Source organism: Molothrus aeneus, chromosome 4, assembly GCF_037042795.1.
Source record: "Molothrus aeneus isolate 106 chromosome 4, BPBGC_Maene_1.0, whole genome shotgun sequence".
NCBI lineage: Eukaryota > Metazoa > Chordata > Aves > Passeriformes > Icteridae > Molothrus > Molothrus aeneus.
This window is the reverse complement of record NC_089649.1, coordinates 63958284-63977966: the sequence shown is the minus strand read 5'-3', so window position 1 is coordinate 63977966 and position 19683 is coordinate 63958284. Positions and strand designations below refer to the sequence as shown.

General features: G+C 41.1%; 1 protein-coding gene across 1 annotated transcript; it reads right to left on the bottom strand.

Annotated features, from left to right (window-relative positions):
- Positions 1-8245: 8245 nt before the first annotated feature.
- LRPAP1 (LDL receptor related protein associated protein 1) lies at positions 8246-18454 on the bottom strand. Its single transcript, XM_066549214.1, has 8 exons — positions 18272-18454; positions 13525-13669; positions 13056-13180; positions 11626-11746; positions 10977-11135; positions 10352-10434; positions 9279-9455; positions 8246-8971 (listed from the first exon to the last, which is right to left on the bottom strand). The coding sequence occupies exons 1-8, from the start codon at positions 18449-18451 to the stop codon at positions 8906-8908; spliced, it is 1056 nt and encodes a 351-aa protein (XP_066405311.1). The 5' UTR covers positions 18452-18454; the 3' UTR covers positions 8246-8905.
- Positions 18455-19683: the final 1229 nt, after the last annotated feature.

The following is a 19683-nucleotide window of genomic DNA, read 5'->3' as shown; positions in this document are numbered from 1 at the left end:
CTGATGATAAAAAGAAGGATTTGATAATTTTAAATTTAGCATTGTATCAGAGTCAGATCTCTCCAGGAGCAAAAAGTATTAATTACCAGAAGAACAAGACAATGTGATGTGGCTGGTACTTCTGAAAGGTGTTCTTGAAGGACTTTAATGTGACAGAAGTGCTCTTGGTGATGAGAAAAAGCTCTCATCAAGTGCAGTGTTTGGGCATAGCATTGGTGTGCTGTGTGTACCTCTTTCTTCCTGATAGACCTGCTGCCAAATGTAACTGCTGCTTCAGTGGGGCCAATGGCATGGTTCATAAGCTGCTATGGAACAGTTTTACATGCAAATATTTGGGTGATGGAATTTTCTCCAAGGTAACGGGCTGCAGGATGGAGGGCTGGAGTTCAGAGGGATTTAATTCCCAACAATGCAAATAATTGTCTGGGTTTTAATAGCACTCTGGCACCTAGTTGTGGAAAATGCCAGTAGGTGTCTTTAGGCATGTAAATGTTTGTGAAAATCTGCCCTGAGAGTTGTTTTCAGCAAATGGCTTGGAAAAAATCCTCATTTTTCCTCTCTGCTGTAAACAAAACAGTTTTAATTCGTGTAGCTTGGAAAACTATATTTGAATTTGAATGATGAGTGATTGCATTTTTTGTGAGATGCTGAAACATGCAGCCCTTGGTAGGTTTCTCTTCTAGTTTGTCTGGAATAAGACACATACTTGGTACAATAACCACAGGAAGAAGACACAGTATTTTATGTATGTATTTTACTGTTACTTTATTTAACAGTATGAGTTACTGTTAAAATTATGGGGATTGTTTTAAGATGACAATGCTGTTATATTTTTTTTGTCACCTTTTCTTTGGGAAGATCCTCATCTCTCATTTGACCAGTCATACAAACCATGTTCTACAATCTAACTTGAGAGGAAAAGTTAATTTAATCTCATACAGCAATTAGCAAAGCAGAGTAAGGCTGGGAGAGTTAAAAGTAATTAAAAGGAATTTTTTTAAGGTGCAGGTCTGCACCAAACACAGTACAAACACAGGGCAAAAGAGGTGAATGTGTGTTCAGCTTTGGTACAGCCTCATCTCAAGTGGTGTGTGCAGTGCTTGGCCTCACAATTTAAGAAGCAAGGACGGGTCCCTGAATGTGTCCAGAAAACAACAAAGCTGGTGAAAGGGCTGGGAGTGCTCTGAGGGGAGGCTGAGGGCTCTGGGTTTGTGTTGTTTGGAGCAAAAGAGGCTGAGGGATGACCTCATTGCTCTCTGCAGCGTCCTAAGGGGAAGCAGAGAAGAAGGTGCTGAGCTCTTGATGGTATCCAGAGATAGGATGTGCAGGAATGGTTTAGATTGGACTTTGGGAAACATTTCTTTAGCAAGAGGTTGGTCAAATATTGAAATAGGCTTCCCATAGAGGTGATTCTTGTCCCAGGCTTGGCTGTGCTTAAGAAGCATTTGGAAAATACCCTTAATAACATGCTTGAACATTTGGTCAGCCCTGAATTGGTCAGGCAGGGGGATTAGTTGGTTGATACTGCTCCCTCCCAGTTAAAATCTCTCTTCTCTTCTCTTCTCTTCTCTTCTCTTCTCTTCTCTTCTCTTCTCTTCTCTTCTCTTCTCTTCTCTTCTCTTCTCTTCTCTTCTCTTCTCTTCTCTTCTCTTCTCTTCTCTTCTCTTCTCTTCTCTTCTCTTCTCTTCTCTTCTCTTCTCTTCTCTTCTCTTCTCTTCTCTTCTCTTCTCTTCTCTTCTTCTCTTTCCCATCTCATCCCAAAGATGACAGGCTTCACTCTGTAGCCTGTCATCTTTGGGATGTAGCCTCACTCTGAGTGGTATCAGTTGGTTATTGATAAATCAGCTATCAATTTTCTCTGAAAGGCTGGAATATAAGTGACAGGAAAGTACATGTAATCTTGACCTGGATTCTGATGCAAAAAATAGCTTGGTAAGATAGTGAGCAGGTTTAGGAAAGTGCAGCTGACATGTGAACTTTGAATTTAGTAAAAACTTGAGGGTGAGTGAACTTTAAAACTTATATACTTTCAAATGCTCGCCTGCATCAGGGCATCTAGAAATAATTCAAATTTATTATCCCACTGTGTACACAGAGGCGTATGTAACATCACCATTTTACTGAAGTAATACGTGTCAACTTATCTGAGGAATATGCAGTAAGGGGGGTGGGATCAGAAAGCAGATTTAGCATGACAGTAATTTTTCTCTACATTATATGGTTGTGAAATCCTTAAAAGGAAAAATAAATAAATAAAAAAGCTCTAGCATCTGCTATTGTATAAGTTAAATTTTACTCATCTGTGGGCTGAGCTGGAAATTTATGGATAGTCCATATACAGAAAATAGAGCTGATTAGATGTTCAGAAAGGAACCTGCTCTTCGGATACTGGAGTTTTGTTATGTAATGAATCCCTCAGATCCATCTTCCCCCGTGCCTCTGCCACATTTGGAGGATGTACCCCATGGCCTGCCTTTGGTTGCTGTGACACTCTGTCCTTTTGCTGCCAACAGCCAGCAGTACTGGACACAAATTGGGAAGCACAGGAAAGTGTCTTCCTGGGAATTTGATGAAGTAGGTAGGTGTCAGCAGAGAACCAGAAAGCAGCAGCTGTCCTTAGGCAGCACTGGCAGGAGGGTAGCACCACAAGATGTGTGTGTGTGAAGAGCCAAGTGCTGTGAACAGAGAGCACTGTAACCTGAAAGGAGAGTGCCCCTAATTCTGTGTTCAGCTGCACCAGTGTCATTTACATTTGCTGGGGTGTTTGGTAGAGGTGGATCAGGTCTGCTGAAAGCCCAGGACCTGATCTTGGATTTGCTGTCTCTGTGCTTTCTATGGTGAATCACAGAACTATGACAGTAGTGACCATAAGTGACCATAAGTGACCATAAGTGACCAGAAGTGACAGAAGTGATAGCTGTGGAATGCCTCTCCTGCAGTGACAGCCCTGGGTGTGCTGCTTTGGAGCTCTGCAGACAGCAAATACAGTGGGAACATTTAGAGCCTCTCATTGCTGTTGCTCTGTCTGGGGAATTGTCAAGGTGCCATTGCAGCCTGCAGCTGGCCACATCTGCAGCGTGGCCTGTGATGGGAGCCCTGTCCCTCTGTCCATCAGCATGGAGCTTGCCCTGAGCACTGCAGGGAGAAACAGAATGACTGGAAATGACTGGATAACAGAAACCTGGTGGCCAAGCAGCAGCACTGCCCATGTGAAGATGCCAAACTAACTGCACCTTGCTCTGTCTCTGCTCTAAGTGGTCAAAGCTGAACAGGGTGAGTTACTCTGTTCCTAGGTTGGAAGGAGCTGATGAAAATTAATATTTTTTTCATGGTATGCTTGTGGCTAAACAGGGTCACTCCTGTTCCTTCTGTAATCCCAGACACATAGTGTGACAGCACTTTGATCTGGAATTCTGACTGTCCTATTTGGCTATATTGGCTGGTTTGGTCTTTCAGAAGTTCTAGTACAGCTGTGTGTACATGTGGCATTAAAATGAGAAGGGAAACAATTCCTAAGAACATCTCTGGAAAATCATGTTCTCATCCTGAATTAATAATCATGAATAAAAACTTTGTTTTGGAGTTCTGCAAAGAATGAGGGCCAACTTGTGCAAGGCCTGATTTGTGGCAAAGTTTTATTGACACCAGCAAACTGAGGCTAAGGCAAACACTCTTTAAGACATATCCATCCCAGATGTAAATGTGAGACCCAGAACTTGGGTCTGAAATGGTGGAAAATGGACTCTTTCCCCGCTGAAGGACCATTTAGTTAATGGTTTTGGTACAGATGTCTTCTTGAATTAGAAACTGAAATTTGAATTTGAAGTTGGACTAAAGGACCCAATGCCAGGTATTGTAAATTATTGGTATTCATATGGGAGTTTCCAGTTCTCAGTGTGTTTATTCTTCAAATAGTGTAGCTCTCTTCTCTCTTTAAAGTGCTTGGAAAATTACAACTGTAGAACATTAAACAGCATTTTATTCTAGTAGGAGGCTTATTTCAAAGTGATTCAACACTCACTTTGCCTATAGAAACTGGCAGTTTTAAATTACAGTAGACCAGTTATTGAGAGGCAAACTTGGAGACTGAAATGGTTAGTTTTATTAAAATGGACAGCTTTTGTGATAAATTAATGCATCAGTGAAGGAACAAAGTTCACATTAATATCTGTGTACTGTTTCTTATTTGGGAGAGTGCTCTTTTGTTGAGTGGTGGGATAATATAACATTTGAACATTTGGATATGAAAGTGCTTTAAAGGCTATTGGTAAAAGCACTTGGGTTGTAATTGCTGCTGTACCAAATATGGCTCAAGTTGAAATATTTACTGTGGGGGAAAGCTTATGAATTTAGTTTGACTCTACTGGACAGACTTTATGAATACTTCCATTTAATGCCTGTAGATACTAGTAAAAGAATTCCATGCAGTCTTTTTTGTAGATGAATATCCTGCTTCCCAATAGGCACTAGGTGAATAGACTGAAATACATGTTAACTGTATGATCTATTTGGAAATGTTGGTTCTGGTATTTAGCAGCACTTTGTTAAAGAACACAATGCATCCAGAAAATGCAGCACCCAGCTCTCAGCTAGGGTGAGACCAACAGACAGGTTGGTCTGTTTGTAGCAACAATCTATTCCATTTATTGACCTAAATTACTTTATTCCTTCTATTCTCATTAAATGCTATGGAATGAAAAAATATATTTAAGATATATTTTAGAACTTCCTCTGTAGTACTTACTGGGAAATGCTCAGCCAAGATCAGCTGTTGAGGAAGTTCTGGAAGCTAAGGTGGTTTCTCTGTCTCTTGCTTTTTACCTTAGTCTCCACTAAGCCTGGCTTGGGGGAGACCCACAGTGAGAGCTGGACACACACAAAGCAGGAGAGCCCAGGCAAGGATCCCACCAGCTCCTGAGCACAGGGATCCCCACCTGCAGAAACAGGCTCTGAAAAGGCAGATGCCACTTCACCTGACAAAATGTAAATGATCTCTACTTGGTGAATTTAAATATTCCTGCTATTGCCAGATCTATCATTCATCAGGATCCCATGGGAGGGGAGAGGGGAAATTATTGCAGCAATAAATTTGCTACAGTGCTGTTCCTTATTTGTCTTGGTAGAATGATGCCATCTTAGCTGCTGTACCAACATGTAGGATGTATTTTTTTTAAGAAAGGCTTGGTTATTTTTGTTGCATTTAATGCCTTATGTATTTATTTCCCTCACCTTTCCACCCCCCTTTTTAACAAATAAAATCTGTCCTACATGAAGTCACTGACATGTTTACTTAAATTGAGGTTCTTTTCAGGGCAGAATTTGATTGACTATAGAATATTAAATGGTCTGATTTTTTCTTCCTAAGAAATGCAGTTCTTTTATCCTTTTTTTGCTCCTGCTTTTCTATTTCAAATTGTTTCTCAGAGTGGTTTAAAAACTTGTTAATTTGAAACATTACAAAAGGATCATCTAGAAGACCTATTAAGGAAGAGACAATTCAACCACTGTATAAAAGTGTTAGTTCTTGCTTTTCAGATGCCTCTTCCATGCAACTTATGAACTCCATTTTTCACCTCTTACAGGGTAAAGAACTGTAGGTATATCTCATTTATACCTTTTTTCTTGGCTCTGAATTTGTGTTGCTATTTACAGAAACACAGGAGTGGTGACTCAAGTTATTTTTTAATTTTTAATATCTCAAACACTACCCACCCTTGTTATTTTGACCATATGAACAGTTTTTGGAGGACTAAAATGGCAACAAGAACTGAATTGTAGATACATTGTAGCATTCATATTCTCTGAGAAAATCCCTTCGCCCAGGATTTTTTCTCCTGGGAAGCTGAGAAGCCTCAGAGAAAAAGAAAACAATTCTTATCTCATTTGCTTCTCTTGTGTTTTTCTCATGTGGAATGTGTTTGGAGATTGTTTACCCACAGGTGATTGCTTCATTGGATTCTGGTGTGAGTTGTTTTCACTCTTTGGCCAACTGGGGCCAAGCTGTGTTGAGACTCTGGAAAGAGTCACGAGTTTTCATTATTATCTTCTTAGCATTCAGCAAGTATCCCTTCTGTATTCTTTAGTATAGCTTAGTATAGTATAATATACTATTTTAAAGTAATAAATTATCCTTCTGAGATCATGGAGTCAGATTCATCATTCCTCCCTGCCACAGGGGTCCCTGCAAATACAATAATACATTGATGCATGTGAGGTGCAGACCATAGAAACTAGAGTGGAATCAGACTTTACACTCCCCTAGCCTGTCCCAAATCTTAAAAAGCAGGGAAAGTCCTGAGGAGCCTCAACAGGAACAGACTATTGCTCCTGCTTTCCCTTATGCTGATGTACTCAGCCACAGACTGTTCCAAAGGGAAGCTGGGTGCAGGGGCAGCAACAGCCTTTTTACTTTGTGCTCCTCCAGGTTTGTGTGCTCAGACTCATTAACAGCTCTGCTCTGGTAACTGAACTGAGGTGACTCTGCTGACCCCACTCTCCAACCTTTGCCTCTGATGAGCTGTGACTTGTTCCCAGTTTTACATTACTGTGACATGTGAGTATTTTGTCAGCCTCTTGTACTTTGCAGCACTTGCCAAGCACTCTCTCTGCTTGAGCCCACCTGGCCTTTGAGCCCAATTACTGTCATGATGTGGCAGGCAAAGCCACAGCACAGCCACCGCCTGCTTCAGCCATCGCCTCTTTAAAGCCTCTGCTGCAGCAACTCTGCACTTGTTCAGTAACTGATCTGACCCTGGTTATTCATTCCATGAATACAGCACCTTCTGCTGTTCCAGACTTCCTCAGAAATTCCTGGATAAGCATATTCTACTTCAGGTAAACACTGAGATGAAACCCAGCTCTGTGCTGTGCCCTCCTGTGTGGAGCACACAGCTGCTGTGCCTGCCTTCAGTGCAGGCTGGGATATTTTGCTTTCCTGTGGGCAGCACATCTCCCTCAGCAGCAGGATCTGAACTCTGTGCTCTGGGAAGGCTGCTCCATTCCCCACCACCCTGCCAGGACTGCCCAGCAGCAGTGCCTCAGTGCTTTGTGTAGCTCCTCTCCTCTGCATGTGTCCAAATTCTTCACCCAGGGGCCATTTTTTTTGCTGTGGGACCCCCCCACACCGAGGCTACAGCCCCCAAACTGACCTGCAGCTCACAGATTTAGTCCTCACCTTACCAAAGGGGACACTGAAGGACACACTGAAGTCTTTGCTTTCTAACATAACACAGTTTACATTTTTGTTCTGCATTCACAGGGAATTGATGTGGACAAATGTGTAAGATAATAAGCTACTGCTCTGATACAGAAGCTGAACAACCCTTAAAACCATAGCCTGGAGAAGAAATAAGTGTGTAACATTTGGAAAAAAAAAGCAAAGCATTTTTCTCATAAATGGCTTGTAGCTATTTTTGGATTTAGTTTTTATAGTTTGCCAACCAAAGGTATACCATAAACTACATGAACAGAGCTGTCTCCAAGGAGACTGCTAACATTAGTGGTGGCTTCTTATTGTGATGGACAACAATTCTCTGCAGTATAAATAACTCTTAGCTTAAATTAAATTAAAAAAGTAAAAAAAGAAAAAGATTCTAGCTTCAAAGAAAATCTCAAAGTAAGACTGCTACCACAGTTTTGGTTCAGATCACTTGCACATGAAGATACAGTTTTTAAGTAAAGAATCATGTTACTTTTAAGCCATGATGAGTGGCCTATTCTGACTGAATGGGTTTCTCATGGAACAGGCAGGGAGAGCAAGGCTTGAGGCCAGCTGCCTGATCCAGCACACCTCAGCACTGCCACCTGTGAGGGACAGAGCTCCCCAGCCAAGCAGCTGTAATGATTCACCCACACTGGACCTTGGCCTTGGCCTCGTTCCTGGAACAGTTTAATTTGAAACTTTCATTTGAGATAAAGGATCAGCATTGTTATTATAGACAATTTCAACCCAGGTGTCTGATGTGTGCCAAGTTCTGACCAGAAAAATCTGGTCTTGAAAGGAGAAGTGATAATAATCTTTATTGGAGATTGCACTGGAATATACACCCAGAGATAAGCTGCTTTAGAAATCTTTCTGCCTATTCAGAACATAGAAACACATCCTTGTGGTGCAAAACTACCCCTCCTCTCTTAAAAACTGATGTGTGAACGAACATTACAGGAATTAGCAACATGCTCAAAAAACAGGTCTGGTTACTTCTCACTTTATGAAAGGGAAGGTGAAAAAAAAAAAGCCTCACCAGTATTTGTTTTGATTTTTTAATGACCAAGTGTAGCAAAACCAAAGCAACCATGAACAAGACAATTGTACACACACACGTTAGTCAATAACTAAACTGTGCAAATTGACCTCAGTACTTGTTCCCTTGTTACCCTTCCTCCCCCTCTCACATGGAAGATTCATATACAGTGCAGCAGTGCAGCTCTGAGCCACTGCTCAAAGTCAGTAAAAATATTTTTGTAACCTTAAGTAAAAAATGTAATAGGCCAAGGATTGAAATAAAGACTTTTCTGGCCCCTGTTTAACCTTCCTGTACCTCAGTGTTTGCTTTCATTGATCAGAATACCTTACCTGACTGTAAGATTAGTATTTTTTTACTAGCAGGAATCCTTTGAGAGTTTGCATATTTTTTTCCTTTAGACAAAACTGATTATTTCAAAGGCTGCTACTTGATTCAGAAGTAAGATCTTTATGATCCAAGATGTGCAACCTAAATATTTAATCTAATGATTTAATTTTACAGTGCAAATACAAAATTTGTAATTAAGTAGACAGAAAAAAATCTTACAGGACACATCTGTTCAATCCTTACTATTTTAGAAGGACTCCTTGGTAAGCCCTGCTCAAAAAAACACATTAACTGCTTTGTGTTAATAGACTGATCCCATGAAGCAGAACAAATTCTTATAGTTCATTGTGTTGAAGACCTTGAGAGATTCTGCTGGATAAGTCTTGCAAGTGCTTCTTTACCTATCAGGAAAAGAAAACACACAAAACAAATTTCAGAAGACAATAAATTATCAATGTAGTAATATATTCAGATTTTGCTATGAGTATTTGTAACAACAGAGAGAGCAGAGCAGGAAGATTTCAGGCCTTTTTAGGTCTATAAGAACAATTATGTGTATGCTGTACTAAACATGGAGAACAGATGTGTCTTGAGCTCCCCTTCTGGAAGTCATTCAGCTTGCATGAAAAATCAGCACTGGATAATCTGCTTCCCCTCTGCTACTGAGTTAAACTTTCAACATGTATGTAACACAGCATTTATACAGACCTTATATCCTAGCTCTTTTGTCTTTTCTTGCAGCATGGCATATTTCTCTTTGTTTCTGTTCAGATGATCCTTGTCTCCAGTTTCCTCTACATGCTTCAGTTTCTGGTGTGAAATCTCTAATTGTTTCTGGTAATGATGGTGTTTTTCAATTTTTGCTTCAAAATGTTTCAGCTCCTCCTAAGATAACAAATACACACAGCTTCAGAGGAGTTGCTTTCCAAGCCTTCCTTTCTCTTGCCAAGACACTCCTAATGATACTTTACTAAGTCAGGCACAGAAAGCTTTTTCAGTTCCCTGCTTCTTAAAAATGTCTGGACAATCCATTACCATCACCACCAGACTGCTGATTTTGAAAGCAGTGCTGAAAACGACCCACTGCAGAGTCCTAAAAGGAGACTGTGGGTGGCTGTGAGGTGTGACAAGAGGAGAACAGTGAACACCAAGTAAAAATTTAGGCATAAGAACAGCAGAATGAGGGGAGAGAGACAAATTTCTAAAAAAGCCTCTTTTTAAAATCTGTTAAACAGGCAGAGTCAGATAAAAAAAAATAAAATCTTTTCTTTATACAACTAGAATTGAATAAAAGTGGTATGAACTGCACAGGAATGAATTTCTATATTATTTCATTGAAAAGCAGTCTTTATTACAATAGTTTTGTGTCAGCTCAACACAGCTCCAACATGGGAAGTTAACAGTACAGGAGATGGGCATGAGAGGGAAATTGCTGGGTATACAGATTACAGTGCTTCCCAAGGACACAATTAACACACTGGGTAAGAGGGGTAAATCTGGTGCCTTGGCAACAAAGAAGCAGGACCTGATCTTCCAAAGATTCAAAATATGCAACAGTTGTTTTGAGAGGATTCAGAATTGTCATTCTGCTGATTATAACAGAACCAGCATATGATTAGTTACACACATGTCTAGGTATTTGAAGTATTAAAAAGGCATCATGACCTTTTTTATGGTGTCTGGAGGGTAATACAGAAGTGGCTGCAATCAGAGTAACATCAAGTGTTTCTTTATGTGGCAAATTATCTTTCTGCAAGAGAAGTCACTGAAATTCTACTTACTCGAAAAGATTCAAGTTCTTTCTCAGTGAAATTAGCTGATTTGGCCATGTCCCACAAATCAATCACTCTTGGTTCTTCAAATTCTAAACAAACACACATAACAAAATGAAAATGTGGACACAATGCTTTTAATGCCCAACTTCTATGAAAGATGAAGAGAGGCTTTCTCACATACATATAGTTATTAAATTAAGAACAGAGACATTAAACACAGCATTTCTAATAGATCTATTTAGATGAAAAGGGAGAAGTGTCCAAGTACTGGATAAAACTAGATACTAGTACTATGTAAAACAAGTAGGTTTTTAAAAGCAAAAAAACCCAAATCCAAGGAACTGGATAAAGGCACTGCTTGACCTGCATGCTGTCTCATTTACTTGCCCTCCTGGGGCAATATCCCTTCTCATGGGGGCATGGAAGACAGAATTATCCTCTTAACACACTGACTGTCTCCTTTCATTAGGCTTCCAGTGTTTGGTTCTAAACAGGACTGGTTGGCTCTATTTCTTCAGCCCACTGTGGTACACAACACACTGTGATACTGTGACTATGCCCTTGCCCACTGATTTTAATTTTTTAAAAATGGAATGAATCCCAAAGAAGCACAAACCCCGCTGTATCATACCACTGGTTGTGTCATATCCCTGGTGACTGACTTTACGCAAACGTTCAAAGCCCTGATTGATGCTCCTTAACTTCTCCTTGAGCTCTCTGTGTTTGTTGTGCAAGATTTCCTCTTTCACCAGGTTCTCCTCAGATGGATTGATAACATTCTTGTGGATATCTGTTGAAGAACAGTAAGTATTACTGATTGTGGGCCAAATCTTGATAGCTCAAAAACTCCAAAAAATCCCCCAAATCTGAGGTGAATAAAAAATGCTAAGTTCTTAGGATTTAAGTTGAGTGCAAATAAAGCTGGTGAGATAAAACATGTATTTTCTGCAGACTTTAGAATTGCATTTTGCACAGTGAATTTATGCTTGCTGCATAATTTCCTGTAAAACTACAATGGCCATCATTGCTAATCTGATGGCATTTTCCCTGCATGAAATGAAGGCAGAATCAGAAAAGTGAAATGGCAAGAGTTTCATTAGTTGGCAACAATTCTGGCAGCTAATGCAGAACTAAACCCAGGAGGTAGCTGAAAATGCCAGCATCTGCAAGTGGTTCTGACATAAATGTGAGGAGCTTCAAAGAAATTTGGAAGTGATGGAAACAATGGGCAGAGAAAAGAGATGTACTGATCTTGAAACATCAGAGAAATGTCCAGGCACCTTCTGTTCTGCTCACAGTCTCCAGCAGAATGTTGTATTCACGAATCTTTTCTTTGTGATGCTTAAATTCTCGCCAAAGCTTATCCAGCTCCTCATCAGAGAACTTCCCAGAGGTCTTGGCCTGAAAGAAACATGAGCTCATTATCCTTTCCAGGCCAAGTGCTTTAAGTGTCCTCAACTGCCAAAACATCTTCCCACTTCTCACCACATTTAGAAAATTATTAAGTGCAGCTTTTCTTTAGATCTTTTGTTTTAATTCTCTTAATATTTGTATGTGGTCAGGATTTAGAGATGTTGATGGATAATCACGTCAAAAGAAGTTTGCTTCAGACTTGCTATGGATTACCCAGTGAAAAGTGTCTGGCATTTCTATTCCATGGGAAACAATTTAATACAGAAATAAGGGCCATGGAGCTCCACAGACAACTGCAAGGGAACCATTTGCATGAGGGATGCAGCCTGATATTAAACACAGTCTTTACTGCTTCTTACTCTACTGGCATATGAAGATTCTATCACTGCTGTGCACTTGCTCTCTAACCATTAAAGAAGCACTGCTCACACAGTTGGGGCACTACCCACAAATCTGGTGGGATTCTTGCTGCAATGCCTGATCAAAAGTGAGTGTTTTTGAAACCTATTCAGACCCCATTTTTTTTTTGCTTAGGGAATATTTCTCCTATTGCACTTTACTGTTCCCCAAAGCACAGAATAATATGTTCCTTGCCAAAGCTGTATCTAGTTACAGTAACATTTTAAAATCCAGCAAATCTTTTTTTCTGCTTTACTCTCACTGCAGTAGACTCATGGGAGAATTCTTTAGATTTACCTGACTAGTTGCTTCTTAAAATTTGATTTATTTAATTTCTAACGATTATGACTTTGCCAGTTTTAACTGCCCAAATTTGACAGTACATCTTCCACTTTTTATGCATGAATGCCAATTCTGGAAATTTTCAGTTGAATACTAGGTTGAGAAAGCCCTTATTTAAAACCCTTCCCCCACAATAAATTTCACTTTAAGCAGTCTACAAAATGGTTCTATTTTAAATATATCTTTTAAAAAATATCAACAAACAACAATAAGAAAACTGGGAAAAACACCATAGATATACTACCACACAGTGTGACAGTCACACTAAGGGAAGCCATGAGTTCAGGGAAATGTGAGGCCAGGCTTCACCCTTCAGATTAAGGTGGGTGTTTTATTTGCCAAAGACAACCTGTCATTGCTGGATGGTCTGAATGCAGGTGGGCTTCCCTCAGGGCATGAAGATGTGAGCTACAGAGCAAGGCAGCTTGGTCAGTACTTAACAACAGAGTAGTAAAGCCATTAATTTCCACCTCTGAGTGCTCTCAGAAGGCACAGCTAAGAGTTCAGTGAAGAAATACTGGTTTCCTACACTCCAGCTCCTGGAAATCTTACTTACCTTGCTCCACAGTTTTTCCAACCTTGGATCATCTAGTGTGTCACTTTCTGTGCCATCTTTAATATAGTTGGTATCAACTAGCTGAGAGTCCTTCTTTCCATTCATTCCATATTTAGTCATAATGACTGCAAGGGAATAGAAGATACAGAAACATGAGAACCAACTATGGATGTATGGAAGGTGAGAGATGGGCTACATCTGTCACTTGCAGAGCTGGATTTTGCAGCTCATGGAGGAAAAGCTAACAAACAGTTCAAGACACAGTGGTCCCAGGTTCAATGACCTCTTCTGGAATTATTGGGAGTAAAGGACTCTGTTAGGCTCCTGCAGCTCCTTACTGACCTGCAAAGAGCTTGTTGTGTGCTCAGTGTCCACAATTATTATTCAATAGTTTAAACACAAGTGTCTAACCATGTGTGTGTGTGTGTGATGCAAAGTTTAAACTCCTCCTTTCCAAGACAGCCCTTACCATTTAAGTTGCGTCTGAGCTTGGCTTCCTTCTCTCCATCTTCATCCAGCCCTTCAGCCTTCAGTTTTTTCCAGCTCAGCTCATCCTTTTCTTGTATTTTCAGATCACTATGCAACTCTGCCAGTTTCACAGCAGAGAGATGGAGCTAACAAGAACACAGAAAGGTTTATATTTAGTTATGTGGAGTCCCCTTTTGCTGCAGAGCTACCTCAGGAACCAGTACAGATAGATAACAACCAGCATGGCACAGCAATTCTCCTCAAACAACATGCCATTGCCACCACATGTGCTTTCTTGTGGACCATCTTCCAACCATACAGTTATAGTGAGTTGAAAAACTTTATTGGTTAGTACAGATTTTCAGTCCACCAGGTCACTGAGGATGGCCTTGCAGGTCAAAGAGCCACTTCATCGGCAATTTTTACTATGATCAAAATGAAAAAAAAACTCAAATAATTTCTTAACATGGTTTATGTGCATTAAAACATACAAAACCTAGACATAGTCCTGTCTGACATACTAGAAAATAAAAGGTAAGACACTGAGGATGAAGATAGGAAAAAAAATTAGTTTAAATGAATGCTAGGTCAGCTTGAAATTTTGTGAGCTACAGAGAAAACAGGAACAATGACTAATATGTGGTTGGCTAAGCAACACTGCTGTGAGTTGATCCTGAACTTCCAGATTTTTGCCACCATAGTTATTCAGTTTAAAACAAATAAATGTAACAAACCACCTTAATACTTCAGAACCACTTTTTTTTTTGTGTGTGTCTACATGGTCAAAAAACAGATGATGAGGTGAGGAGAAGCCCAGAGAAGAGAGGAGATAAAACCCCCCAACTACTGCGTGCCCAGCTCCTGGGAGCTCAGATCCAGCTGGAAACCACCTGGGCTTGCCAGTACTAGCACAAGTTTATCTATTTTATCATTAAAACCAGCTTACACTTTATAAAATTATCATTTTCAATGAGGAAGGAGTATGTTTAATAAACACAGACTCAAAACTCAGAATTGTTTTTAAACATCTGAATGATACTGAAAAGATTCAGGCGTCCTTTGTGTGTCAGTAGGTTATTTTAAAGTAATAGGAAAAGTGCAATTACTTTAAGCTAATGCACTTCCTATTGACAAGAATTCAGGAAACTATCCACATTATTGTTTATGTTTCCATCATAGGCTGTCCTATTAATTAATCTTGTGACACTTGCATACAATTATTTTGATTTTTAAACTATTTTTTTTTCTGCATTTTGCACTTGGCTTACTGAAATTACTAAGATCTAGAGTAGTTAGAATCACAGGTAAATATAATACTTATAGAACACATTAAAACTTCTGATCCCTCCAATACTAAAGCAAAGGAGTGTCCCTGTTGTGACCTTTACCATCTACTTTTGGGGACCTGCTTTACAGAAACAAAGCACTTAGAAGTAACCACTTTCTTTATAGTTCTTAGAATGTGCTGAGTAGAAGAAAAACTTTAATCATGTACTTATTTACTTTTCTGGTGCAGAATGACGTGGACAGCCCAAGTGTCACTGCTGCAGTGGAACCAAGTATCATTTTCCTCAGTAAGAATTGTGCCCTGAAGCTTCAAGACTCAGTGAGAAGTTTGCTACAAATTGTGAAGGGAATGGCCAAACATCTTGGTAGTTATTTAGTTACTCCAATATGAGGCAGCATTCAAGTAGCATGGACATCATATGTAGTTGGGATGAGGAAATATAGGAATAAATAGCTATGCACAATTAGATAAGAAGTAATTTATCTCCTAAGTACCGCAAATATAATAAAATAAAATCTTTCATATGTGACCTTGTCATCAGAAACACACTACAGCATAAAAGATTACACATTGCAGTTTATGTTAGAGCCCCTCTGCAGTTAGTGCAATCCCATAAACACGTACAGCTTTCTGTTTTCTGGAAGTTATAGAAAAGAATATCAGAATTTCTAAACATAAAGTTTGGAGACATCATCAATCAAACATATTAAAGTCCTAATAAATACTAAGGAACTACATTAAGCCCACCATTCCTTAAGAGAAAACAAGATTCTATTCAAATTTCTCCTAACTGGAGCAATATTTTTCCAATTCTCATTATAATTTAGTAGGAAACTAAAGTAACTGTCCTTGTAAACATTATAAATCCTTTGAAACTTTTTGGAAGCCCCTTGCCTGTTCCATTAATGCAATACAGAGTGAATACATAAGTTAATTTAAAGTATTCAATTCAAGAACTACTTCCTTTAAGGTTATCCCATGTTGGACCCTGAGTACACCAGGTAAAAAATGTCAGTGGTCAGACTCCTCATCACTTTACTAACATCACTCACATGCTGGAATAACTAACTAGAAGCAGAGGTGAAAAGTTAAGTTTAATGATTAAATAACTAAGCAACAAGCTCCTTAAACTCATTCCTTATTCTTCATTCCTTATGCTGCCTGGACATTAACATCTAAGACAGGTACCTATTCCAATTCTGGGAATGAATGCTGGAAACTTGAACATTACAACAATTACATCATTTGCTGTTGGGCTGGCTGCAATCATTACCTGCAACATCCTTACCTACACTCTTGCCTCCAAGAGGAAAGAGCTCTTTACTACAAATTTATGGAAAGAGATTCTGGAGGAAGATCAAGCACTCTCTCCCACTTACCCCCAGGGAAACAAGAACAAAGTCTGGCTTGCCAGCTCCTGGTCCCACTAAGTACCATTCTGGGGCTTTTTTAAGGACTGCTCCTCCAGCTGTGTGTTGCAATGCTAAATTGTGGTATCTGACTTTTATGTCAAAACGAAGAAGTTCCCTGTTTTCAGTAGTTTCTCTATCACTACCAAAATAAAGGAATGAAGAGTTCTGCATTGATAATGGAAGTATTTCAAAGCAGATGTAACACACAGGCATAGCTTTCCTCTTATTTTATATATTGCCCAGACATACTGAAAAATCACTTTATAGATGGTGGCAAATTTAGTTCAAGTAGGTTTTGCATCTCTAAAATCCAGCTCACACATACAGAATTTACTAATTTACTAAGACTTAGTTTCTGACTGACAGAGTTAATCCATTTTATATTTTAGCATCTTAACACAGATGATGTAAAGCACCTCAAATTTTAATTCCAGAAGAGCCAGGTATGAACATGGGAAAAGACTGTAATTGGAAAGGTGAGAGGTAACTGATACTACTATAATTACAGATTATTTCTAGTCTCAGTGTTGTTTCTTCTTCAGTTGTCAGTTCAACAGCTGGAGTTTCATTAACACACTTTCCTATGCCCCATTCCATCTGTCTCCCATCGAGGAAAGGAGTAATTTTGATACCTTCCTATAGTACATTGGGAGGCAGCACAATGGCAGGGTTCTAGTTTCTGGCTGAATTTGGGGATGGTCTACCTCCAATTCAATAGCTCAGGCTATTCAGAATATAGAAGATCCAAAATTAATGTTAACTATATTTCATAGCCTGAAAGAACCGAACCTTTGCAATCATCACCCTAACTTCCATGGTCCACAATATTCAGGGGATATCTGCAGTGCATTCTTCTCCTCCCACTGCAGCTGTTCTTTTTAGTTCTAATTAAATATTTCCACTGTAATGAAATAACTTGACTGTATTTTCACTTTAATTAAACATCTTTTGTAGTCCACAGTGAGAGAAACTCAAGTACTGTTTTGACTCACTGTCAAAATTAAGGCTCTCATCTGGGAGTGGTGAAACCCATTTGCTGGTCCTCTTGCATTTGTCTACATCACTTGACGTAAATGTAGGCGACACAACCACCAGGGTGGAGATTTCCTCTTCTCCTGCAGTGAATTTCTGCCTTGTGCCGGGCAGGAACCGAGGCCACCGCCTTCAGACAGCTGAGAGCATCCCAGTCCTGAACGGCAGGGCTAATGCTTTCAACCAGCGAGCTCTGGAGCCAAGCGCACATCCTACCTGGCACCACAGGGAAATCCCTCTCTCTCCCACTGCTTGGGCATGCGGTTTAGGTGCTGCTTTACCCAGGGGCAGGTGAACACCTCCCAGGGCTCGGACACACATCCCCTGTTACCCAGGGGCAGGTGAACACCTCCCAGGGCTCGAACACACATCCCCTGTTACCCACGGGCAGGTGAACACCTCCCAGGGCTCGGACACACATCCCCTGTTACCCACGGGCAGGTGAACACCTCCCAGGGCTCGGACACACATCCCCTGTTACCCACGGGCAGGTGAACACATCCCAGGGCTCGGACACACATCCCCTGTTACCCACGGGCAGGTGAACACCTCCCAGGGCTCGGACACACATCCCCTGTTACCCACGGGCAGGTGAACACCTCCCAGGGCTCGGACACACATCCCCTGTTACCCACGGGCAGGTGGACACATCTCATGGCTCGGACACACATCTCTGTCCCGGGAGCCATGCGGTTTAGCTGCTGCATTACCCACGGGCAGGTGAACACCTCCCAGGGTCCGGACACACATCCCAGGGCTCGGACACACATCTCCTGTCCCGGGAGGAGGCACAGCCGCCCGCCGCGGGGCTGAGCGGAGCGCTCGCTGCGTGACGGTCGGGGATAGCCATGCCCGAGAACAGAACGAAAGCCATCGCAGCTCCGAGCCGGGGCCAGATAGCCTCGGCCTCTCCTCACACACCGGTGCCCGCTCCTCGCCATCTCCCTGACGGGGAAGGAGTGTCTGAAGCGGCCGGGCCCGACCACGGAGCCCCCTCCGAGCGCCACCCCACTCACCCGCTGCGCCTTCTCCCAGATCTGGTTCAGCCTCACCACCCGGAACTCCCCGGCCTCCCGCCGCTTGCCGTCGGCGGCCGCCAGCCCCTCGTTGGCCTCCCGGGAGTACTTGCTGGCCTGGCCGGCAGCAGCCAGGAGCAGCGCGGCAGCGAGGGCCGGCAGCGCTCGCACAGCCGCCATGTTGCGCCGCGCGGAGAACTACAACTCCCGAGATGCCCTGCGGGGACGGGAGGTTGGTGCTGGACGAACCGGGGCAAGGCCGGAAATCCAGAGCCTGGCTTGGGTCTGGGGAGCGTGAGGGGAGCGAGGTTTGAGTTTTTCTCTTCGTGCCATTCTCCTTGAGAAAAACACCAATCACTTGTTTTTAAAATTTTAAAAGTTTAATAGTAATAAAATGATTATAAAAATAGTAATACAATTAAAGTAATAATAATTTGGACAATTTGGATTAGGACAATATGAGGCAATAGAAACAAAGAATTACGGACGGTCCGGGTACCTTTTTCTGGGCAGCATAAACCCGAAAAAGGACACCCGTTAACAGAGGATTAACCCTTAAAAGCAATAGCCTGTTGCATATTCATACACCTCATACATGATGCATAAATTCCATTCAAATACAGGATTCTGTCTGGTCATCGTCAACTTCTTCCTCCTAATCCTAATGGCGTCGTCCTGCCTGAGCGAGGCGGGAAGAAGTTCGTTTCTCCTTTTAATGGGGCAATAAATTCTCTTTCTCTGAAAGATTTAGGTGTCCTGTGACTGCTATCTTGGTGCGAGTCCTTTCTTAAAAAAAAAAGTATCCTACATAGCATAGTTTCTATTTTAACATTTTGTTATAACCCAAAACTATATTTAACACACTACTTAATTAATACAGCAAAACTTTCTAACATACCACATATAATATTCGTTTTAATATTGGCAAAAAGCCAATCATAAAATACACATTTTTCACATTCTCATTCTCCTCAGTGCTTGCTTCACAAAATATACTGAATATGGCACATTTTATGAGTAGTTTCCCCCCCAACAGTCGGTGCTGATGTCAGCTATGTGAGAACAAGGGGACACAGTGGGTTCGAGCACCACTGCTTTCATCAAACAAAGTTTTCAGATATTAACACAATGCCCAAGAGTTCAAAGAAAAAGAAGTGGCAGCTCGAGGAATGGGAAGGCAAGAATGGGAACGGGTTCCCCCTTGGTGGTGACAGAGAAGAACACCTGTACCCAAGACAGCACAGAGGGATGGATGGTGGTGTGGGCAGAAGGAGGGCTGTGTGAAATGCAGGGACACCTAGGCTGGGTTTGTGAAAAATGTGTGTTTTACGATTGGCTTTTCGCAAATATTAAAATGAATATTATATGTGTTATGTTAGAAAGTTATGCTGTATTAATTTTCTTAAGTAGTG

Bases quoted from the DNA above. Each gene is read 5' to 3' on its own strand.
- LRPAP1 (XM_066549214.1), bottom strand. From the start codon at position 18,451: ATGGCGGCTGTGCGAGCGCTGCCGGCCCTCGCTGCCGCGCTGCTCCTG. The intron at 11,747-13,055 runs GTAAGTAAGATT...TGTTTCTTTCAG, and splicing joins TGGAAAAACTGTGGAGCAAG to GCCAAGACCTCTGGGAAGTT. The intron at 8,972-9,278 runs GTCTGTATAAAT...TTTTCCTGATAG, and splicing joins CAAAAGAGCTAGGATATAAG to GTAAAGAAGCACTTGCAAGA.